This window comes from Empidonax traillii, unplaced genomic scaffold, assembly GCF_003031625.1.
Source record: "Empidonax traillii isolate 1590-97213 ecotype Southwest subspecies unplaced genomic scaffold, ASM303162v1 scaffold232:size1090087, whole genome shotgun sequence".
NCBI classification, from domain to species: Eukaryota; Metazoa; Chordata; class Aves; order Passeriformes; family Tyrannidae; genus Empidonax; species Empidonax traillii.
The window spans coordinates 764,176-789,768 of NW_020955425.1; the positions used below are offsets into that span (position 1 = coordinate 764,176).

The 25,593-nt window shown below is 36.5% G+C and overlaps 1 protein-coding gene across 4 annotated transcripts in view; it reads right to left on the reverse strand.

Moving 5' to 3' along the window:
- Positions 1–13: 13 nt before the first annotated feature.
- The window catches only part of INTS6 (integrator complex subunit 6), a 39,584-nt gene continuing 14,004 nt past the window's right edge, over positions 14–25,593 (reverse strand). The window contains exons 4-18 of one of the 4 annotated variants that reach the window (XM_027888131.1): positions 20,625–20,714; positions 13,505–13,688; positions 12,492–12,617; positions 10,767–10,921; positions 10,219–10,371; positions 9,952–10,084; positions 9,371–9,465; positions 8,860–8,970; positions 7,029–7,244; positions 6,794–6,920; positions 5,413–5,555; positions 4,555–4,789; positions 3,488–3,856; positions 2,943–3,036; positions 14–602 (exon numbers count right to left, since the gene is read on the reverse strand). In XM_027888131.1, coding sequence (XP_027743932.1) covers positions 509–602; positions 2,943–3,036; positions 3,488–3,856; positions 4,555–4,789; positions 5,413–5,555; positions 6,794–6,920; positions 7,029–7,244; positions 8,860–8,970; positions 9,371–9,465; positions 9,952–10,084; positions 10,219–10,371; positions 10,767–10,921; positions 12,492–12,617; positions 13,505–13,688; positions 20,625–20,714 — 2,325 coding nt within the window. In that variant the 3' untranslated portion in view covers positions 14–508. Of the gene's footprint in view, positions 603–2,942; positions 3,037–3,487; positions 3,857–4,554; positions 4,790–5,412; positions 5,556–6,793; positions 6,921–7,028; positions 7,245–8,859; positions 8,971–9,370; positions 9,471–9,951; positions 10,085–10,218; positions 10,372–10,766; positions 10,922–12,491; positions 12,618–13,504; positions 13,689–20,624; positions 20,715–25,593 lie in introns of all 4 variants that reach the window. The other 3 variants (XM_027888133.1, XM_027888134.1, XM_027888135.1) reach the window with 3 other exon arrangements.

Sequence of the window (25,593 nt, forward strand, 5' to 3'; positions counted from 1 at the left end):
CTGTACTCCATCCTACACAAAGATTAAAATAGAGATTTTATTGATGGAATAACAAAAGTGCTTTTCTTAAATATATTTCAAAATACATTTATACAACTTACAATAATATATCCAAAATAACTGTATATACAAAACATTACCTTGTTTAATGTATGTGCTTTTTTTTTTTTTGAAAATTACAAAGCAACTTTTTGGCAAAGTTCAACCTTGAGAGGTGATAGTTTTGAAGGTTGGATTAAGAAAAATAGAACCTGAGGGAAAGTGACACTTATGTCCATGACAAGCAAGAAGTTCTCCATTTAGTTAAATAAAAATTTCTTGTAATATTTTTCACATTACAAAAATAACAGAAGGAAAAAAAAAAGATGATGGATACTCTTCTCATCATTTTATAGAGCAGCTTCTCATTCTTTCAGGTACAGGAACTTGGAGATAAGAGTGCATGTCAAAAATGAATGCAATTAAGGACAGCAGTGCCCTGCTGTGGCTTTCTCTTGTGTGCAATTTCTTAGCTGCTGTTGATATGGTTGACCTGATTGGATCTGCGATGGATTTCTTCCAGAAAACTCTCAAGCTGTTCTATTAGCATTCGTTTTTTAAACCTGTATTTAAAAGAAAAAATGATAATGGATGCACACAGTGATACATGAAACATCACTCAGAAAACTTGTACTGAACTCCGGAAGCTTCAGTTATTACTTTAGGATCAGCACATGGTGAGACTACACATACCTCATATGTAATATATGCTGTAAACTGTAAATTTTGGTAAACTGCTAACTTGCTTTTCCATTTTATGAGTACAAAACTATGTTTACTACAGTCTATCCTAGCACATTGCTGAACATCACTCAGCCCTCATAAATCCAGGTAAAAGAGAGTTAAGTGTTTGCTGTTTCCACAAGTAGTTCTGAAACACAGAAATAAAATATAAGTCAAAAAAAACTGTAATCCTAAAGCTGTCAACAGCTTTTAGGAATTATCTGCATGCCTTCATGGTGCATTCACACAAGGTTAGTGAAGTTGGTACTGGTGGAGGAACAGCCATTACACAGTGCAGAGCAGATTTCCTGACAAAAATACAAATGAGATTTTGAGAAAAATACAGGCATAATCCACACATCTGGAGTCTCTGCAGTTCTATTTCATATAAATTGAATAAATTTGAACAGTAGGTCATTCTGTCACCTTGGTTTACACCCCATGCCTCAACAACAGTAAAACTCCTTGCTGTTTCCAGATAACCCTTCCCCTTGTGGCATTTCTGAGCCTGAGAAGCCACTTCTGACCAATGCTTAGGTAGCCACATGTGTGCTCACAGCTAGGCAGCAATGAAAACATTCTGAACTTTACACCAAGTTCAGTCCTCTGGCCTCACTAAAGCCCAGCAAAAGCCTCCAGGTTCTAGTCCGGCATCCTGGTCTGTGTTGTTGGCTCACAGAGACACGGTATCTGCCCTGATCTCCTTATTACAGCAATATCCACAATCCCCAGCTTGACTATGGGGAAAACAAACTCCCATTCCCAACTGCTATGTCAGTGAATACCCATGCTCTGGCCTCTTACCCATCTTTCTTACAGTTGTCCTCAGTATTCTAAAGACACACCACATTCAAGTACTGCTTCCCCTCCATTTTTCCTCATTGCCTCTCAAAAGTGATAGCTTTTCTGCTGCCAAAAGAGGAACTGTGGGGCAGTCAGTTCCCAAAGGAAGCTGAAAGCTGGGAATTGTTTTATAAATCTTCCTCTCCCCTTACAGCTATAGTGGACTAACCTCCAAAACTGAACGTGGCTCTTTATAAACACATTGTGCTGTTGAAGTGATCCAGAGCTTTCCCTAGCCTGTGTTCAGAGATGGAGCTTCTTAGAGCAGGGAAAGAAAGCAGTCATCCCAAATTTGAATTGCATTCCATGGCATTGGAAAGTCAGCTATCAGTTAACAAAACAAAACTGATGACAGCTCTGGAAGGCCTAGAGATGTTTCCTGCAGGGAGCAGGAAACATGGGTTAAATTTGATCACTTGACTGGATAAGGAAGGACGCAAAGAAGTGCATAGGATTTGCAGGCAGTGTTATCCAGGTGGATAAATTGATCACACTATAAAAATATAACCAACAAGAGAAGAGGGAGATGAAGTTGTTCCTACACTCAAATCAATAAAAACTGAAGTTTAACAACAGTCAGCAGAAACAAACAACAAAAAACAGAAACAAAGGAAAGCCAGCCTTTTCCACCAGTAGATACAGAAAACTGTAGGTTATGGTAGGAGACAGGATTTAATTCTGATGCATCCAAAAGCAACACAATCACTACCAAAGACTGCAGAAAGAGTGTCAACTTAAGATGGGTGGAACAAAGAGGCTGTGCAGAAAAAGTGAGTTATAGTGACCTTATAACAATACAGGGTTTAAATCCCCAGCAAGTTCCTTTTTCAGTGAAAAGGAACATTTCCCAAGTCTCACACAGGACTATAATATCTGAATTAAATATGTGTAAAGAGTAAACATTTCCAGACCATACCTGGATCTCAAAACTGTTTTTAGGACAGGACTGTGCTGATGCATAATAATTAATTTCAACTGTTTCTGAAAGCTCAGTTCACAGTAATATGCAACTCCATCAGGCTTTCGAATTAGCAGTATCCTCACACCTGAACTTTGAAATATGATGTTTTTTAAAGTTACCTACTCTTTCTATCCCATTATCCATCTATATTTACAGTGACTTGACAGTTACAGTTACAAAATTTTTAAGACAAAATCTGAGGGGAAAAGGTAAGCTTGTGCAAACAACATCTCAGGAAACTTAAGCCCTTCTTTTTTTTCATAGGGAGTTACTTACTTGTGGTGCATTGTTTCCAAACAAGTTGCATGGTTGTCAAGCAGTTATGTATAGCACTAGATGGTGCAGTTCATAAGATTATTACGATTCAGTTACTTACCTTGAAGCTTCTTTAATAACATTTTGTAAAAAGATCAGTCGGGTTTGTAAGCTTCCTTGTACATGTTTCAGTAAAAAGAAGATTCTTTCATACTCTTAGAGGTAAAGAAAAGAGAAATCAGTTATTTAAAAATGCCTATACAGTTATCTGTTGTAATAGATCTGAGTGAAATGCAACAGACTTTAAGTTTTTGTAAGCTTTCAGGCTGTATCTCCTATCAACCACACTAACGACACACTGTTTAATAAAAACCAACATTAAAAAACACAGAATATTGCAGTTCAGGGAATTACTGGAACACCTAACAAGTTAAGTCTAATACCGATGATACAAAAAACCACAGCTTTCATGAACATTGATAAGTAAAGCAATATTTTAGTCACTCATACAGGAAGTTTTTAGCAGATATTTTAAAACAAACTTTTTCAGTTTTAAATGTATTTGCTTCAGTCTTATGGTTCAGTACATTTCTAAAATGGCAATTTAATATGAATTCTCTGTTTAATTCTCACGCCAATCATCTGAAAGAAATTTTGCATACTTACTTCTTCCTGGTTTTCGGATCTCTTTCATAATTTGTGCTCTTAGCTCTATATTAATCTCTCTGGAACTTCTGCAATGAACTGTTTTTTTCCCTTTGTTGGGTGCAGACATCGGCAAGTTCTCTTCAGTACTTTGTTCTTTACTACCTGATTCCTCATGGTTCTCCAAAAACCCATCAACATTCAAATTATTCCCTAAGTGCTCATGGACTACATCTCCATGAGCTGCTGGTCGATCCAACGAATTGAACGGCAAAGAAGACAGTGAAAACTCTGAATCCGCAGAATTCGGGAAAGCATCTGACGAAAGCGGGTCTGTAACGTGATTCTCAATGACATCATTATTTGCAACTTCATTATTTGTTTCTGAAGCTGAAAAAACAAAGATTACACTTGCCAGTTTCACATTCTCATTAGATACAAGTCCATGAGTCAGATCAGTATTAGACTCTTCTAAAACTGTGCTCCAGCTTGTATAGTTTACTGTACACACCAGGCATAAGTGTAACCCATTTTTGTGGGTTATAACACTGAGCCCATCACTACATCTCCTGGCAATTAATGGTTTTTAAAAAAATCACAGGTATATTTTTAATACAAAAAAAGGAATTTACAAACTACCAATAAAAACCACCTGTAAGATGTGCTTTCATGACATAGTGTCTTTTCCTATTAAATCAAACTGACCAAGCTTACGTTTGGTACTAAACAGTGAGCAAGACTGTTAAAGAGCAGCTCAACTCCACAATAAGGGAAGAGATTTCACTGCATTGGAGCAAAATTCAAAATAACTTCATGTTGTGATACTTATGAAGCATGCAAATTTCCAAGCAAAGGAGGAACACCCTTCTCACTGTACAGGAAATACATTGTTTATACTTGGAATTCATACAAAAGAGACTTCTGTCTGAAGGACTATATGAACTTTCTATAATTAACCCCGGATGCACACCTAAATACTTCATTTTCCAAAACAAGGTATAAAACTGCCACATTTGATAACAGTACTTTTACACAAACAAGTTTTGCATAAATTAAACAACAAACTCTGAAGTTGAAGATTCACTTACTTTTGTGAATAGCAATAGGTTTAACAAGGTCAGGCTGTGCTTGTGCAATTGGTGTTGGTGGCCCTTTTCCTCCAATGTGGTTATTCACAACCGGAGGAGTTTGTGGTCGGCCTCTGAGCAGGGGGGACATACAGCGTCGTCTTTTTGGAATCCCTTGCATATTTGGTTCTCCAGGTCTTTTATGTTTATTTTGAGGTCCTGATACAAATTCATCTGCTTCATCTATCATCATTCCCTGTAATTAATTAACAGGAGGAATTCTTAAACTTTACACCACAACTACAAAGTACGATTTCATATTACAATAATGTTTAGTATGTATAAGGCAGCTACATACAACATGCCATTATGTTTGGACTTCCGAAGTACCAAACAAATCCTCCCAAAACTAAATCAATGTGCTTAAGATCCTCATCCAACAGTCTGCCAAGTAAGACAGAGTGGGTCAAACCTCCTTTTTAGTAACTCCAAAGTGACTCACATTTAATACAAGAGCTCTAAATTATATTGGCAGTTTGGTCAATTCTAGGAAAGATTTGGACAGGAGTGACAGTCCTGAAGTTATGGGAAGCTTTTTCTGGTGGAAGTTTGGTAAAGAAAACATGATTAGGTATTAGCTATACTACAGAGACAAACATATTTCATTTATAACACAATTTAGAGGCATAACACTGGTTTTTCAATAAAGACTGCCTTCCATACAATACTATTGATAGAAAAACATCTGAGATGCTCTCTTGCAATCAGTGCTTTTACAAATATTTGAAAGGATTTATCCAACAGACTATTGAGGAAGAGTAATGTAAGCGGCAGAACACACAACCACACATTATTTAAAAAGCTTTACAGAAAAGTCACCTTTTTGTCCAATTTGAATGGATTGCCAAATGTATGAAGCCTTCGCGGTTGATCAGGATCAAGTTCTCGGAGTGGAGAAGGTATTTGTTTTAGATACTCTTGGTAGTTTCCCATTTGTGCTATAGGTACGCTGTGAACTTGATCTATCATAACAGAAGAGTTTATTAATATACACTACTGCTCACTTTATGAGAATTCAGTCTATACCCACTTCACACCTCAGTCTTCATACTTTCATCAAATGCATTAACAGAACAGGTGTACAAAACACATCATTTTTCTTGCCTAACTGGTATTTATGACACTGTTTTGACTGCAGGAAATTTGCTCAAGTGAATCAGTACATGTCTTGTGGATTTATCATTATGACAGGAAATAAGCAATAGCTGTCAGGCATGGATGTTAGTTTTCCCATGTGACCTGTAACTTTTCAACAGGTTGATGTGTGAAAAAATGGCCGGGTAAAAAATCAGAACTAAAACAATATTACAAAAGACACATTAACGCAAAGTAGTCATGCCACAGTGCATACAGCTTTGACACAACTGCCCAGTTTTAGCTACCCAAAATTTAATTGTCAAGACTAGCATTTTCCCAAAGCAAGGGTGATTTCTGACCATGGTAATCAGCAAATTCTTAAAAATCCATAGGACCAATTCTACACTTGTTATGGGTTTAGATTTGCCAAGGTTTGATCCAGAAAAAACACGTATCAGAAGAAATAATAGAAAAAAACCCTAACTTGAGTTTTTATGTAGTTTAACCCTGTCCTCAAAGAACAACTACTCTGACAAAGCGGTACTATAATGTGAAATGCACAGATGTTAATCTGACGTAAGTAGTGTCAGGACTAACGTAACATATGCTTTCACTTGCATTACCCTTCTCATTTTCTCCACTTTTCTCATCTTCTGTTGGATGCCATAAAGCAGTGCCAGACCACACAGGAAAAAGAAATAAATTAGTAGACTATTGAACTATTTGTTGTTGGCCTAACAGGCAAAAGAATCACACTGGCAGCACCCAGTGAGCTAGCTTACTTTTCCACTGCTCACAATCCACTTCTACGGAGAGAGATCATAACATTCAGAAGTGTTGTGACTTTTTTCATCCGATATATCCATGAAAGTTAGAAAAAAAAAGTGAACAAAGAATCTTCTGTAAAAGCCCATGTTTCCTCATATGGACTGAAGGACAGAGCAGTCAATCTGCAATCTTCTCTATCCTCACCATTTTTCCTCCAATGAGCTATTTAAGGGAAAAGTATCTAAGAAACCATGCAGTTTAATGGTAACAGACATCCAAGTTTTAAAGAACTACAATCTGTTACATTGTTTTTTAGTAATAATCATATCACAGACAAAACAAACTGTTATCTAACCTTCATCTTGTCCTTTCAGGAACTTGCGAGTACTCTTCAGTAAATTAGATCTCATTCGTGTTAATTGATCCAAAAGATTTCTTCTGGGTATGTCATAAGCATTTCTAAAAGTCTGAGGTTTCAAGTCCTATGGTTCCAGTAAATGAAGTTCCAATTAATGCCATATAAAAAACAATATCTAGCATTTCAATGGAAGTATATTGAAAATAACAACATTACACACAGTGGTGCTTACCTTATTCAGCAAAGCTATTTGGAACCCAGCATACTCCTTCATATTGAGGTCTAGAGGTCTATGAGGAATTTCCCCAGTAATCCCCTGTAGCAGATGTTGAAAATCGTTCCTATGTGCCATAGACAGGTTGTGTGATCTGCTTCTGACCTTAATTCCAGTCTCTTGCGCTACCTTTTTGCCTACAGAGCCAATGACTCTATCGGACTCTATTTTGGCCTTAATTTGAAATAAATAAATAAATAAAATTGACAATATGCTCTTAAAAGGATTAGTCAGACTTATTCATTTTAAATTCCTACCTACAAGATTCAACAACGTGCTAACACACTATGATGACCATAACCAGGATGAGCGTTTAAGGGGTGCTTAATACATAACCACTTAATGCTTACTACAATTTCAAATATAGTGAACAAGTTTGTGCCTAAGTCTTCTGCATATTTCTCCTCTGCTGCCCATTATGGTATCTAAGCACCAATATGCATGCAATGCTTTTATTTTCATAAAATGCCGCAGTTTGACTAGTAATTCTCTGCAAATCTACCTGTACTTATATAGGGTTCAGCTGTTACTGTAGCAAACAGTCTCTCACAAGACTGATTCTCCTACAACTACAGTTGTGATCACTCACCCAACAGCATCAACTTTTTAGAAGCTTGATACAAATCATCATAACATTATTAAAAATGAAATATGGTAATACCTGATTCTGTTTGGTTAGACAGACATAACCCTCAATATTATGTTAGATTTGCACCAAAATTAAACATATTCATAAATGCCAGCTTTTTGGCAAAATACAGCGGAACAAAGACCCAAAAGGAATTTAGTAATACACCTGCCAGTTTTGTTTTTGCAATTTCACAAATTTATAGACTATTCAAAATTTGAATATGTACTTATTGAGAATAGTGAGTCATTACTGGCAGGGCCTTCCAGAAGTTCAAGAAGACTCAAGTACAATTTGCAGTGCATGTCATTACATTCTACAGGAGTTAAAGATGTCTAAAGTGAGACACCAGCTCACCAAGTACTGAGCAACATGACTGATTTAACAGGACATGCTGTAAACTTCCTCAAGTAATCATTTATATTCATCATCATGGCTAGGCTTCGCCAACGAAGATTTATATTAACGTTTTAAGTAAAAACCTGATCCATAAAAACTCACTAGCTAAGTTACAAGTACTTGGCACTACTATTTCTTGAAGCTTCAAGCCTATTTTATTATCTTGAACAGAAAGCTTAACATGCACAGTTGAATAAAAGTGGAGGTAGCAGGGCAGAAATGCTTTAGCTGGTGCAGGAGACTAGTCAAAGACAGGGGCACTATTCTGAACATATTCAACAATTTCAAAAAGTGACTTCTCACTTCTACATCTGTATCCTCATTCCAGATTCTGAATTATGTCAGTTATCTTATTTACTGAACACTTTCCATTTCATGTCACAAGCCAAAAAACCCCCACACTGATTCAGATGCACGAAGCAAGATTCTCTACTAAAACATCTTTAATATCTAAAGTATGACAAGATGTTTTCTATCAACAAAAGTACATTACTGTCTGTACAAGTAAAAATGCTCCTTAAATAAATAAATAAATCACAATTTGTACTTTCATATCCATCTTTATAGTCCAGTTTATAAAGTCTATGTTAAATGTTACGTTTTCCTGCAATTCAGAAGACCAAAATTTTTTGCTAATTGCTTATGGGAAGGTATTGACTTCATCTTTCTGCTCTTTTTTCCTTCAAAGACACTGAACTTGAGTATTTTAAGATTATCTTGATATTAGAGTAAGTTTTCACTGCTCTTTTGCTTCAACATTACCTGCTGACTCAACTTTTTGAGATATGAAATGACACTGTAACTAAGTCCATATTCCACATTGTCAGCTATGAGGTTTGGTGCTCCCATCATTCTCACAGCTTTCTTCAAAGGCTGAAATATGGAATATATTTTATGGTCATATTTAACTTTATACATACTTCAACTAACTGTATCCATTTCAAACAGAACCTGAGGTTGTCAGTTAGAAAAGAATAAAGACTCTCAGGGCAGCATTTTGTGTTATTTTAAAACATAGTGCCATTCATACAGAATCAATTATTAACAAAGATACCATTTATATATAAAAGTCACAGTGTATTATGAGATTATGAAGTTTTCCTAACATTCAGGTCTCAAGACTCCCACAGGACTCCAGTGAAAACACTATCACTAGGTATGGAGTTTAACTATTCTTTCTTGAATTAATACATATTTTACTTGAAATAGGGACTACATCCATAGTGGAGAGAAAACTATAAAATAAAAATTTTAACACAGTAAGTCATCTTACCCCAAGATAATAAGGAGGCATTGTCTTCAAATAGCTTTCAAATGACTGACGCCATTTCAATGTAGGCTTTGCCTTGTGTACTTTAAACAAGTCATCTAACGGTTATAAAAAGCAGAGACAAAATAAAAGGCATATCTAGACAGCATTACATCACTTTCTCCAAAAAAGTAAATTCTAGTAAAAGAAACTTTTGAAGAATTCAAAAGTTCCTTAACTTTAATGAATACCTGTAAATTAATATATATACAACTAAACATATACACACGAACACTGCAGATGAAAGATGAAGCCTAATAAATCATTTACCAAAATGAATTGGCATTGATACAATAGATTAGGAAAAATGGTTCCTAAAATATTGAAACTGAGATCAAAACATCAGAAAACAATTAAGTAAATCTTAAAGTCTGAGTCTGAAAGTCAGTCAATTGGAGACAAGGGAGACAAGTGAAACAAGTTAATGATTCTACCTTTCTATAGGTGTGTGATGAATACCTGCATTAATTGCAGTAATCTGTTTAGATGACATGAATGTTTGAATTGCCTACCACATAAGAAAATTTGTATGAAGTGCTATTTACCAAGCAGTGGAAGGAGGACTGGATAATTGTAAGGCATCACAAATAAATTCACACAATTCAGCGCTGTACTCGCTTTCAAGTAACCAAAAGGATGACCAAGTTCACTGTACTTTGCACTATTGCTCACATATACCTGCAATAAACCACATTACATTGCATGTAAATAAAAAGTATTGTGTTCTGAAATTTTACGTTCTGCTTACAGAATAAAGTCTAGGAAAAACAGCATCCTATAAAAATCTTCAGTTCAGTATGCACTCTACTTACCTGCCAGCAGGTCTGAGGAGATTTTCTTTCCAGGATAAACTGGGTCAATGGTGAAGGTTCTAATTCATATTTATCAAAAGGTAGTTTGTCAATGACCATTGGTTCACAGTCAGTACAGGAAAATTTCACCACAGGATGAGATGTGCGAGGTGGCTAAACACAAGCATTCCACTGTTAATAAGTCTGCACAACAATTAAAATGACAACTAAAGTGATACAGCTTCTTCAAAACCAGATGTAATTAAGGAATCTACTCAGTATAAGATTCATAGTTATTGTTAATGAGACCTAAGGATTAATTCATTATGCAGTTTCCTAATGCTTCAAAGTTACTAAAAAGTAAACCCCACAGTATTATTTGCTCATTGATAACTTATAAGAGAGAATTGCAGCACAGGTTTTTTGTGTGTCATTCCTTCTACAGTCACAATGCTTTTACAGTTGCTACAATGAAATACGTAATTTGAGATGTTAAAAATATCAGTGAGTGGGAAATCCTGGAATATTCCCACATGCACAAACCCCTTTGCTTTATCTTCAGTACGTACCAGTGTTGGAGAATTTTGATCCGGCCAAAAGGATTCAGGAACAGGCCAATGACCTATAGGAACCCCAGTTTTAGGGTTTGGTCTGACATAAATAAGTTTGTGACAGCTGTGCCAAGGTTGGGGTCCAAAGGGTCTAGATATCTCCACCTGCCCATCTACAGAAGAAAAAGGGTCCATGAGTAAAAACAGTGTTAAAACTCAAGTAGAGTATTAAATAACTTCTGGGAAGAGTTCAAGAACTATAACCCCAGGGAAGCTCTTCCCACAGTTAATATTATTTCTAAGAATAGCAGATAGTTGTCAGTAAGCATTTCTGCAAAAACACAGACTATGAGAAACCAAATAACCACTGAAAGTTTACAGGATCATAGCTAAGAAAGCCAATTATCTCAAGCCCTTCAAAGTCATCAGTTCCTTTCTCCTCCATTGTAAATAACAGATAACCTTCAAATCCATGCATTAAAAAAGTGATATACATGACTAATACTCCTGGACTAGCTTTTTATTGTAGCAAAATCAGATTAGAAAGCCCACAAACACTTCCCAGTAACATCCAAAGAGGAACCTAGCTAAGCCATTTAGAATGAGAAGTTAACATTGCACAGTTGTATTGGCTATTTTAACTCTTAGTGCAGCCACTTTATTACACTGAACAAAAAAGGATAAGTGTATAAACCCCCAGTCTTGCCACAAGTTATTCACATTTCTAGCTGGCTGAAAACCACTGCTTAGAACTCGTGAACCCATTCAACTACGACTGACATAAATAACTGCATTTAATACTACCTGAGTAATATGAACAAGTGTAGATGTATTCAGCAACTGCAGCCCGTATTTTGAAACACAACACAACTTCAGAATTAGCAGGTCCTTTTTGTAGCAATGTCTTTGAAACTGCAACACTTACCCTTTTGTCTTGGCAAATCCTACATTAAACTTGACTAAATTATAGGGTAATGAGGGAGCTGGCAGAAGAGCTTGCCAAGCTGCTCTCCATCTTCCAACAGTCCTGGCTCACTGGGGAGGTCCCATATGATTGGAAGTTGGCAAATATCACTCCAATCCATAAAAAAGGATGCAAGGCTGACCCTAGTAACTACAGGCCTGTCAGCCTGACCTCGGTGCCTGGCAGAGTTATGGAGCAGATCATCCTGTGTGCAATCACACAGCAGCTACAGGATGGACAGGGGATCAGACCCAGCCAATATGGGTTTAGGAAGGGCAGATCCTGTTTGACCAACCTGATCTCCTTTTATGATCAGGTGACCCACCTGGTGGATGAGGGAAAGGCTGTGGATGTGTCTATCTGGACTTCAGCAAAGCCTTTGACACCATCTCCCATAATATACTCCTGGAAAAGCTGGCAGCCCATGGCTTGGACAGGGGCACTCTGTGCTGGGTCAGGAACTGGCTGGAGGGCCGGGCCCAGAGAGTGCTGGTGAACGGGGCTGCATTCAGCTGGCAGCCGGTCACCAGTGGTGCCCCCCAGGGATCAGTGCTGGGCCCAGTCCTGTTTAACATCTTTATCGATGATTTAGATGAGGGGATTGAGTCCATCATTAGCAAATTTGCAGATGACACCAAGTTGGGAGTTGGATCAGGGGTTGGACTTGATGATCTTGGAGGTCTTTTCCAACCCAATCTATTCTGTGATTCTATGATTCTATGATTCTATATTCACAGTCATCCCTGTTATTTGATACCAGTGTAAAAAATGTCAAGTACCATCAATTGGTGAGGGGTCTGGTCCAGCTTTTTCAAAGTTTATTACCACTCCACTTTGCACTTTTTGCACCAACGACTCAAGACACTGATTCAGCATTCTTGGAGAGCACACACAGTATGATCGACCTACAACAAAACAGTTAAGGTTAAGGTTGTTCAGTGTTTCTGCCCTTATTTTAACTTGGATCATTTAAAACTTTTCAACCACCACACATGTTGAATTAAATCACTGATTTAAAGTTTCTCCTGGTGTTTAAACACCAAGGCAGCCTAGTAAAGCAGGGACACTTACCCCATCAGAAAGGTTTTGATTTTAGACCCTTAATGACTAATTCAAATTCCTAGTCGCATTCACGGAAAATGGGCTCCCCCTTGTGACATTAACACTTAACTATCCCTGAATTTCAGTCAAAGTGCTTTTAGTACAGCCCACAGACAGTCAGAAAGCAGTGGAATCATATCTTTTTGGAATACTTCTTAAATCCCTTTGTTTGCTCTCTATCATAACCCTTCTGATGCATCAGAAAAATCATTAAGCTTTTAAAATGTGATAAAACCAATGCATGCGTCTGACTCAGAATGTAATTTCTAAAAGATTAAGAATATGGTTTCTGACTGAGAGAAGAGTGTCAATTCTGCAGAACTATTGTACATTCTGCACGCTCTGGAGGGAAAAACCCCAAACAACCAACACACTTCCTTCAGTTTCGGTTTCTTTAGGTTGGAGTATGACAAAAATTTAGCTAAACTGTACTGCAGAACAGACTCCATTATTACAATTTCTAATTGCAATACCAAGGTGCAGTAGAAAGAAAGCAAGTTCTCTTCTAAAAAATTCCCAAAGAGAGTGGATTCATACTTCCTAGATAGGTTACACTGTCTGTAGCTTTAATGCAGTGTCTTCAGTGCTTACAAGTGCTGTAAGAACTTGGAAATAGTTATTCCATGACATCGAATCACATGATTAATTGAACTAAACCAAATTCACTTACATTTTTTAAGTAATGACTCACCTCCTGTGACTTCACACATAGGTGTGATTGCAGAGTCATCCACTGGTACTCCTGTCATTTGCTCTGATTCTGGTGCTGTAATGCCAGGCAAACGAAGAACCAAAGCAAACAATCTCTGATCCCATCGAAAGGGTTCCTTAGTCAACTCACTTCCAGGTAAAGGGGAATTGAGAGGTAAATGGAGCTGAAAGGGAATTTGAATCTGTGAATGCATAGCTTTAGAAAGAAACAAAAACTCAGGTCCCATAGCAATGGCAATTCACTCTGTATAAGCACACATCTTTCCACACACATTTATACCTTTATTCAGGTACTGTACATGACAAGTAAGAACACCCATTATTCAATCAAGACTTCAAACATTTCAAAGCAACATCATACATAATGTTTAGAGTTATAAATCAAGTAGTAATAACCACTGTTAAAAACTGATCTAAACTTCAGAATTACTAGAATATTTTCTTTAAAATTTCAGCAGTAAAAGCTGCTTCACTGGAGTGTTCTTTTGTTTAGTTTTCTATGGAACAGGCCCATTCTCAGCTCAGTATTTTCCTCAGTTCTTCAAAATAAGCACAACTGAATGAAAAGGCAATGTTAATCTAAGATTACCCAGAAGAAATATAACTCGGGTGTAGCTGCCATGATTACCTACTCCAAATAACTTAGCTTTAAGTGAACTATTGTAGTAGTTCCGTTAAAGAACCAGAAGGCAGATTTTACACAATTCAGGTATATCCCTCAGCTAAACTCATGTCTGTGCTTTAAGTGAAAAGCTGGTGTTAAAATTAACTTCAACACTGAAATGCAAAATTAGTTCTCACTTTTGGGTAACAGATAACAGCAGCCACAGTTACCCATACAAGGAAGAATTGCTTGCCATGTGCCGTTATGTTGCCTCTGTCTGGGAAAAACTATACAAAAGATTTAGTTCAAAATACTGAAAATACTGAATATGTGGAAGCATTTCTTTTTACTGTCTTTTCTGTGAATTAAAGCCAAGAGATTCAAGTGTCAGACTTTGAACATGATGCAGTAAAAATATAGCAATGGTCACAACATTATTTATTAATCACTAACGGCAACAGCCAGAGAGTAACAGAACATGTAAAATTCCAAGGATAGTAGCAGTTTTATAACTAGTGAACTGAAACAAGAAAAGGTGTGTCAGCTTCGAAGGGACACCAAAAGGCATTTGTAAGATTATATCCTCTCTTGTTGAATCCAGATACCTCACACAGATTAGTAGGGGAAAACCAGTTTGCTCACACCTTCAGCTACAGAGGCCCTGACTAGGTAACCTATATTTGTAACAGTTACAAGTTCCAGATAATTCAATAGATCCCTGGTTGATAATGTTAGCACAAGCAAAATTCTCATTTCACCTGGAGCACTGCAGCCATTAAGGAGAAAAAAAAAAAATCCCCAAAGTAATGACTCAGTGGTGCAAACAGTTCCATTACTGCACCAAATACAAGGGTTAAGCCCAAATACTAAAGCAAACTCAATGTCTCCTTAAACACTTCTCATGCAGCACTCAAAAAATCCCAATTCTCAATCTCAGCAAGAAAGTACTAATCTTTTCCAAAACTTGATGCAAGTCCACATAAGCACCCATTATATATTCCCTTCATTTTTAGTTCCTAGTTGTTAGCAAGGGAATTTGCAGTACACTTAAAGCAGTTTTTCTTGATTGCTTATTTTTAAGAGATAGCTTAAAAGCATTAAACCTGATATCCCCACCAGCCACCTCACCTATTTCTATTTACATAATTGCAAACACCTTTTATTGGGAAAAATACAGGTCTTCATGTTTGAAAAACAATCAATTTATTGGTACAATCTCAAAGCTAGGAACAAACACGATAAATCCACTCATAACATGTTGTCAAAACCCACAATATTTTGGACTTTTAAGTGCACCTGATGATCCCTCCTGAATTTCTGTTTTTGCTTATGCAAGCACAGAGTACATGAGAGAACAAAACTATTTTCCCCAAATGTTTCATATGAAACTGGTCAAAGGGAATTCAGCTATCTACCTCGCTTATAACTCATTGACAAGCACATCTTTCCCATTTTCACAGAAAGGGCCAGCAAAGACTGCCTGAGAAAAGGAAACTCAGTTACAAGAATTGCTGCATTGTTAGTCAACAGCCTGGAATCCTGACCACAAGAAGACTCAATTGCAAGCTCTCCACCATCCTCACCTGTGGCTATTACAGAATGCCCTTCAAACTTTCCTACTTAGATCTGAATAAATGGAAGATTTACTAGCTCCTAAGAGTATATTTGATCTGCAAAACATACCTATGTAACATCATTGTTTTCTTCAGGCAGTATATATACATCTTTTATTATATATAAAGTATCCCATTGGATTCTGGACCAACACAATTCTAAATTCAGTTTATCTCAAGCTATGAAAGCTTTCTTTGGCTGAGCTGGTTATATAGAGATAACCCTAAAACCCAACAGTACTCAGGAACAGGCCATTATATTATTACTATCAGAAATGTTTTCAAACTCAAAGACACCATGCAAATCAATCATCAAGTCAAATGCCCTCACTTTCTCACAATTTAACTCCAGTTTAGCATCCCTTATTTAACATTTATACTAGCGAAGTTATAGATTCAAACCACCTCATTCCCCATAGACATCAGTAACTCTGTCTTCTCACCTCCAGTTAGCTTTTCTTTTAAACTGGTATTGTATTACTATAGCAACTGCATACCTAGCAGAAAATGAGCCTAGTATTCAACCTTCCTTGCATGCTCTTTTTCTACCCATAGAAAGACAAGACACATCTAACATTCCAAGCAAGCGCAGCGTTTCACCCTTAGAGGGTTTAAGGGTGGGTAACTGTATTCAAGTCCAATTAAGAAAATCAGCTCTTGATAGACTGAGAAACTCTACTTAAGAGTTATCAACAGCATTACATTTTCCCATCTTTTTTCATGCAGATGTAACACACAGAACGCCACAAATTGCTCTTCCATATGAGATAACTTAAGACCACAAAGAGACACCAAGGTCAACTGACATACCATGTCAATGCCATGGATATACTCCGTGGTTCCAATGCCAGCATTAACCATGAGCAAGTGCTCACTGAGCTCATGGTTACGCATCAAAAACACACATATCAAGAGCTTTAGAGCTGTGTCAAATGCTGCAAACCCCAGAACTGCTACTAACAGGAATAATAAGGATGAGAAAGAATGGGAAAATGCTTTCAATGGTATTTGCCACACTTCTTGCAAAATTTTCTTTTCTAGTCTAGATTTCTAACTGAAGGAACTATGATTTCTAACTGGAGGAACTCCAGTATAATGGAGCATTTAAAGGTCTTGATTATTCCTGAAAGTAAGCAGGACCTTGCCACTTGTTGCAGTTGTTACAACAGGGACGCAAGATCATTGACCCTAGGAAGGATCAATGTTACAATGCCAAACACTTCAGGGATGAAAACAAAAATCACTGACTCCTCCTGTAAGAGTCTCTTGTAACTGAAGGATCACAGGAATAGCAACATACAGAAACCAAGAAGCACTGCTCATGCTTTCTGTTGACATAATCATTCATCAGAATGTATCAACAGGACAGTAACCCACTTTCAGTCTTGCAAACAGGAGTTTAATGCTTCCTCTTAAAACAGAGGGTATGTAGAAAGAAGACACAGGAACACAGCAGCTGGAAAACTGGAAAAGTATGAATTTTTTCATAACATAAAGAGGAATAAAAGAAATCCCTTCAAGAAATCAAACATTTGTTAAAGGAAAGATGAAGAAAGGGCTAACACCAGATTTGAGGGATCAGGCCAGAAGCAAAAGCCACTCCATCAGGAATCCATAGGATGAGACCAACTAATTTATGACAGTTTGCCAACATCCCCTCCTCAAGTTATAACTGGGACAAGTGAGTCCAGGGAAGGGTCTGGTCAACAAGTCTTGCTGAATGTAGAACTGATACTGGCATTTTTTAGTACATCAGCACTAGTGTATTAGAAAGCACTGGTAGAAGACACAGAACTGAAAGTGTTACTAACTTGTGCAGGTGGAGATAATTGCACAGACTATCATTTTGGTCTTCAACCTGAGGAACTGCATACAAGAGACAAAGCACCGAACAGGTAAGTCTCTTTATCTGCAAAACCCATAATAAAATCTACAAAGGAACAGGACATCTAAAGAATTCAGCAAGAGCTCGGAAACAAGGTTTAAGCTTGACTGTTTCACACTAGGGCAAATGACAGTGTTCCCATAGTGATAAACTGATTTCATGGGTAAGAATGCAAAGGTTCAACAGAATAACAAAGGCTTGAGAAAACCTGCCTCCAGGTTCCATACTGGCTTCACAGGCTTTCAAAAAAAAAAAAAAAACCAAACCAACATTCTGTTGGTTCTCTTGTACATATGTCTTAAAAGAATCAAAAATATCCTGCATTAGTCGATGGTAAGAAGTAAAAGCACCTGTCATACCCAGCAGGATATGATCACTTCCAACTCTGAAAAGCCTTCCCAAAGTCAAACCCAAAGAACAAAACAGACATTTGAAAGTGACTGAAAAGCTTTGTAATTGAACCAAAGAACAGCAATGAACTTTTCTATCTCCAGGGTGGTGTTACTATACTAATTCTTGCTAATTTCTGCAAGCCTAACTTGAGAGATAACTGTAAAGGGCACAAGCTACACCAAGAAAAATTCTGAGCAATAGGACACACACTGACAAAAGCAAAAAACGAGCCCGGAAAAACAGAAGCACCCTTTGATGCTTTGTTCCTCTGCTCTTTGCTACTATTAAAAATGTTCCTACCAGTACACCTACGGCAAAAGAGGGAAAAAAAAAAAATCACTTCCATTGCTGGGAATGAAGTACATAAACAGTACATACCTATGGAAAAGTACTCAAACTTGTATTTTGTCTTGCAGGAAGCAAGAGCCCTGGTCACTTCCCATTCCACCAGAAGACAATGCCTTACGAGCTTATTTACCAAAAAAATCAGTAGTTCATTATCATTAAAGCAAACTCTACATTTCTAGAACATAACTATACAATCATCAAATCATGTGTCAAATTAGGCCTGATGTCACAACCACACTAAAACTCTAGGTGTAGCACACACTTAACAGCCAGCACTGCTCATGAGCCAAGCCTAAATTTACTAGATTAGAGCAGTCACCAGAAAATTCTTTTTCTCAACATAAGTTACAACAGCTTAAAGATGTGACTGTATGACCAAATGGTTGCCTGACTAAGAAAATATCTTCTTTTGAAGACTGAGGTAAGAAAGCTGTACCCACATATAAAAGAAAAAAAAAACTTGCTGGCTACAAAAAAGAAATCCTGACTCTTGCTGTAAAAGAGCTTATGACAAGAAATACAGCTTTCTTACTTAAATCATTTTGGATAGCGAACAAGATGAAAGGAAATGTAAAAGAATGCACTGTGTGCATTAGAATGGACACATGAAGGTTATAGAGTCCAGGACTTTCTGACTGCTCAGGACCTTGTCCAATTCAGCTCTTGCTATCTCCACAACCACTAGACAATCTATGCCAGTGTTCAATCACCCATATAGTTGAAGTTTCTTGATATCCAACCAGAACTTCATCTGGTACAATTTGCAGCTGCTGCCTCTCATCGTAGCCCTGTGTACCTCCAAGAAAAGCCAGGCTCCCTGCCCCTTTAAGTGTTGCAAATGGTGATAAAACAATACAAGCTTCTCTACCAAAGGCTGAACACATCCAGTTCTCAGCCTCTACCACAATGTAATTTGCTTCACCCTCTGTGCACCCTGGTGTCCATATTCCAAAATGTCCATGTCAGATTTTACAAGTTAGTTATCTGACAGCAGAGAAGATGCTTCTCCCCAAGAAACACAGTTAAGAGACTACACAATATAGTACTGTTCTACTAACAGCACTGTATGTTGTAGAAGACTGTGTAAGTGTCACACTGTTCTATTGGTATTTTGGACCATTCAATCACCAGATTAAGCTGAAAATAGCTTGTTGGGTAAAAAAAATATGATGGAAGTGAAGTTTTTATACATATAACCTACTTGTTATCATGGATCCAGGAATTCCCTTTCAGTTACTGGCTATGCTCATTTGTTAGTAGTCCACAAAATTATGAGGTCATTCAACTTTCTTCCTCTAAATCAGATACATTACAAAAACACTCAAATATCACTTTTCATACAGATAACTTCTGCAAGTGCTGTAAGAATGCAATATAACAGATTATTAGGAAAAATTTGAGTAACTAATGAACAGCAATGTATGACAAGCTAATCTGTAGAGTCAAATGTGGTGTAGCACAGGCAAAAGTCTGAATCCTGTCCTTAAGTTTTAAAACCTACCTTTCGGTATTAACTTTTTTCCCTGAAAAGGGAATGATCTTAAGGATTTGATTGTTTGATTTGGTTGGGTTTTTTTACTACTGCATGGAATGGACACTGAGCTGGTCAGACCAACCCTATTCCTAATGACTTCCATCTTTTTAAGGGAAGAATTCAAAACAGCCAGTAAGTTAAAACAGTTCAGTGCATCAGTATAGCTGAGTTTGCCAGATGTCTGAGCAGGCACTTCAGTATATTAAGATCTTGATTTTAAACTGCTCTACAGATTTAATTTGAAATACATTTCTTCAGCTCTTATCTTGGATTATAAGGACTACTGATTAAATTATACACATTATATATTTATTTTTAAGAACCCAGTGTGAAAGTGGTGCATTTCACATACTCTCTAGTGACCACATCCTTTGGGAAATCACTTTAACCTGGGTCTATACACGAAGAACTTCTATCTAGACCAGTTAAAGACATACACACTTTATAGAAATCAAATTCTTCTGCTAGCAATGTCTGAAAAGCCATGAACTCCCTGGATAGAAATAGAAAACTCAGTTTACTAAACAGATACAACCAAACAGTTGTGTCACAGACTTCTGTCACATGAGGTAAGTAAGAAGTTAATCAGCTTCTTGTAGTACTGTTGCAAAAAAATACTTTAAAAGCAAAACACATGTAAGTTTAAGCTATTAATGAGCATTTATGCTCCTACTGTAACAACACATTTAGTACACATTGTTGTAAACAGCAGTCAGACCTTACCTCTTCCTGTATCCCACTGGTAGTGGTTAATTTACTTCCATCAGTAACTGTAATAATTATTGCTGGTTCCAGAAAAAAAGGGTTTCGTCCCTAAGGGGAAAAAAAGCAGCTTCACTTAAAATGGCTTAACAAATCCATAACATTCAGTTCAATCATTAAACGCCACTGATACCAAGCAACTAAACAGCAAAGCCCAAGGTATTCTCACATACTACACAGTACAGTGCAATGGGCTTCTGAGCCTTTTTACAGTTAGGCCATGAAAAGCTAGACACTTACATATCTGCATATAATAAATGTATACAAAAACACAGCAAAATTGGGTAACAGGACTTCCCAAATATTGCATACTGTAGTATCCTGACAAACTAGCAGCTGTTAGAAGTAATTGCCTCCTCGAAACCAATACTTTTGTTTTCCCCTATTGCAGGGTTGATGTGTGATTTAATTACTGTGTGTCCAAGTAAAGCATTAGCATAGTATCCAGGGATCATGACCCTGGGTTAAGAACTAATACTCTATGTATTAACACTGACATAAATAGCACCAGTTACATTTTGATTACAGTGGTTCAATCAAACATGCAAAATTTACTTCAGAAACAAATATTTAAGAAACAGATAAACTTTCCATATGAATCATTTAAGACAAATGCATAAAGGACAAGACATTTTGTGATCCCATAACATTCAACTAGCCCAGCTGTAACAAAAAGACTTGGTCAATTACTGGCACTTCCTTTTCCTACTGCCAATATTGTAGGAGCTTTCTGTCCCTCCTGAACAAGAGAAATCCAAAGTAATCCATGCACATATCAACTCTAAGACCAGGCAGCACATTCCACTCTACCTAGGGTTAAAAAAGGACTGAATAAAAGTCACCATAATATTTTGTTTAGTAGGTCCTACTCCTCTTACCAAGATCAAAGCCTTGTTTTCCTTCTTCAGAAAACAAAACAAAAAAAAAAAAAACCAACTACACCCACAGCCTATTTCTGCTTATAAAGATGAAGTAATTCATGAATGCTTACAACTGGCTCTAAAAATATGAGGAGAAAGTTAACACGTTTTAAGAAAAAGGCTCTGAAAATCCTTTTTAGAACCATTAAATATAAAGCATCAAGTATTGATTGTGTGCTTAGAACAGAAATATTACCTGAAATATTACCAGAAATATTGTCTACTGTGGCAAGACCATGTTTACAGTGATCAATTTACTGTATGGCAACAAAAAATTAAATTATTAACTCAATATTTTTTCAAACCTTAGTGAAAAAGCTTGATTTCTTTTAAAATAGCATGCCATTATCACAAAAACTATGAAGGAATAAAATTAAAACAAGACAATCTCTCCTAAGAAAGCTAAGCTAGTTCATAAGCCAATTTAAACAATTACTCAAAAGAATTTAAGGACTCTCAACACACACTCAACTCAATTAAAATAATTTCATAAGAATATTTAGCCTTATTTAATTCTTAAAAACAGTTACAGTATGTTATTTTGTCAAGTAATAGTTTACCCCAACTGCAAAACGTAAGCTGGAAGCTAATTACATTGCACTGAAATATTACTAAAAGAAGGGTTCCTAAATAGAGGAAAAGAACATAAAAACATTTTAACTTTATTGCTAATAAATGTGTAAAAATTAATTAACATTTAATAAAAATTATAAGATTTTTAGATTTAGGATGTCATAACCAATGCTGTGCGTCAATATTGTGGTGCTATTTGAAATAAAGTACTAAAAATTTAGTCTCTGACAACACCTATTATCTGGATATCCTCATTATCTTTAAAAACTTCTTAATATCTCAACTATACTTTCTCAATTTTACCCATCTAAAGTTTAAGCCTTAAATTGAACCAGTTTGGTCTTAGAATGATTATAAAATCATAAGGGAAGAAACAAGAGTTTAGAAACTTGAGCTCCCCCAGGAAACAGGTCTGAGGGGGAATGTCTTCATCCTCAGTCTGATTTTTATCACTTCACAAGCATTTTACCTGTAAAAAGGAGTATCACCAACATACTTATAACCAACTCATATTCAGAATGTATCAAGAAAGGTTTTCAGTGAAAGTGCCCGTTACTGAGATCTACTATTTTTGATTAAAAATTTCCATGTCATTAATTTTTAAGGAACACCACAGACTCTTGTGACTCTGCTCCTCACCTCAGCTTTATGAAGGCATACAAAGCCAGTATTAAGTCGAGTATTCCTAAAAAAAAAAACCATCCTCTTATTTATATAAGCTCTCAGAACTCAGATATTTTTGTAAATTTCACAAAATTAAATTCCAGACACTGATTTTAACATCAATCTAAATTATCTAATTCTACAGTAATCAAGTTGCTTTCCATTTCTCTTCCTCTAGATATATAACACTTGGAATTTACACACCTTATAAATATCATATTCTTCAAAATACACATCAGCACTATTGACGTAACACATAGGTAATCAATTCTGTCCAGTCCAATTATTTTGGATATGCACTGAAACAGTGGGTTACAGCATACACTACCAGCTCTTTGGCAACTCACAGGTATGCTGCAATGCACTGAAAAGCAGCTCAGCATAACAGGGTGTAAATAATAAGCCTGCTCACAACTTATTCTGACAACTAACTAATCACCATTAGGTTTTGTTCATCTTAAAACCAAGTTATTTTCAATAAATTGCTTTTCCTTTTGAAGATTTGTAGCAGTGGTGAGACAAAGTACTAAGAAAACAAGCCCCCAGCTGATGATTCTGTTCAATCACCAAGTAGTCTAACATGGTACAAGGAGCATTTTTCATTCCCCTACAATTCACATTTTCAAAGACAGATATGCACCAAAAAAACCCACACCTCTCTTTTTAGAAGAAAGTTATTTAAAACTCAGCATCAACATCAGGGCCTGCTTGCTTGGCTAAGCAAAGAACAAGAAAGACATTCAAAGCCTTAAAGCTAACTTATCTGTTACACAGCACTTTCATTTGAACAATTAGACAGCTTCACAACTACTTGTTCCAAATCACAAAGCAACTCAGTTGGATTGGTTGCCATTTCTTCGATCTCCAGTCGAAGTAGCTCAGATAATACAAAACAAATACAGAGCTGTGAGCACCACCGAGCTTCACACCACCCACGAGGCATCACAGTGAGAGGCACAGCCATCCCATCTCAGCTTGTGTGATGCTCTCAGAGAGGGAGCCTCAGATCAAGCCAGGAGTGTATCAAATTATCATCAACACATTATTGCCTAGTTAAGGCTCTCACAACTAAGAATTCACTTCTATTGCCAAATAATCTTCGCATCAAGTTTTAGTATGACTGCTTAACACATGCATGATTTTTTTTCCTTCTTCTAAGTGTACAGGTAAAGGAATTCAAGAGTTACTGTGACCTCACATATGCAAGTATACAATATTATACCTGCAGAAAGAGAAGACTGATTTAAGACTACTATTATCTCAATGCACCTATTTAAATATTCATTTCAGAGTCAGAAGTGTTGAAAAACTCAAGAAATAGACGGGGTAGAAACATGACCAAAACACACCAAATCAGAGACTAAAAGTAACACATTCAACAAGCAATTACTGTAAAAAAAATATTATTTAGTAGTACTAAAACTTCATGCCCAAGAAAGGCTAGAAGTTGAAAATAAATGTGAACTGAAATATAGTATATATTTTTAACGAACATATTACTAATAACTGGAAAAAAACACATTTTGATAGCATAATAAACATCTAAAAGGTACACTTTCTCAGTAAATCACAAATTTTAACAGAAGTTGTACTGCACATCCATCTCCCATTATATTATCTCAGCAGAGCCTTTTCATTTTCAGGAGTATCAGCCCTAAATGCCAGTATATTCAGATATCTGACCAGGAAATGCAGAAGTGTTCTATCAGTTTTTCAGTTCAATAATTTTTTTTTTAGAATTTAAAAGGCCGAGATTCTCACACATGTTCATGAGAGTCCGTGAGCAACCGTTGTTCAAAAACAATAGCTTACTATGAAATCTAAAAGTCAGAATGACAGCAAAATTATTAGCTTTAACTGATAACAGCTTAAAAAAATACAAAACACTGAGCTTGAATTTCAAGCTAAATCAGACAGTCCAAATCAATCATGGTTTTCACTTTTTGTATCTTAGAAACTTCAGTTGCACTTCAGCAAAATCAAGACATAAGTAATCATTTTATTAGACTTTCCCCTTCATTGCTCAAAGCAGAACACTATCAGTCAAGTACAAAGAGATACAATTACATAAGAACTGTAGCATCTCATGCAACTTTTTAATTGTCCTACTCACATTTTCAGGAGCTTTGACTTTTTTCTATTATTTCTATTTTTTCTGCAAAACATCAATATAGTTGTGAAGACAACCAATTGTATTTTATGCTTTCACACAACTGTTTCCCAAGTCACAAATACACTGGCATCACTGCAGTATTCTAGTGAAACAGTGATATTTAGTGAAGCAATTGTGGCAAGAAAATTGCACAAAAACTACTTTGTCTTTAAGATTTTTTCAAATGTATGCAGACACACACCATAATCATGCACATATATGTAATGCACTACAATACTTCAGGAATGAATATGCTTTCAACTTTGATAAACTAGTAAATTCTTTCCTACTACTTGATAAGGAGCAGAATGTCTTCAAATGGAAGCTTTCCTAATGGAAGCCATGCTGCATATAACCTAACTAATACTTAGCACTAGAACACAAGAACAATATGCTGGGGGTGGGGGCACAGCAAGAAGAAGAATCCAATTTTACCACAGCACTTGCTTTGATAAAACTGACTTCTCACAGGATATGTCACAAGAGCTCCATAATTCTGTGGTCAGACTAAAAAATACAGCACCTCTAAATTTATCGTGGTGTTATCCAAGTGACTGAAACTGCACGATAAAAATGATACTTATTATGGCTGTTTTAGAATTGAACCTGACTCCTTTAACAG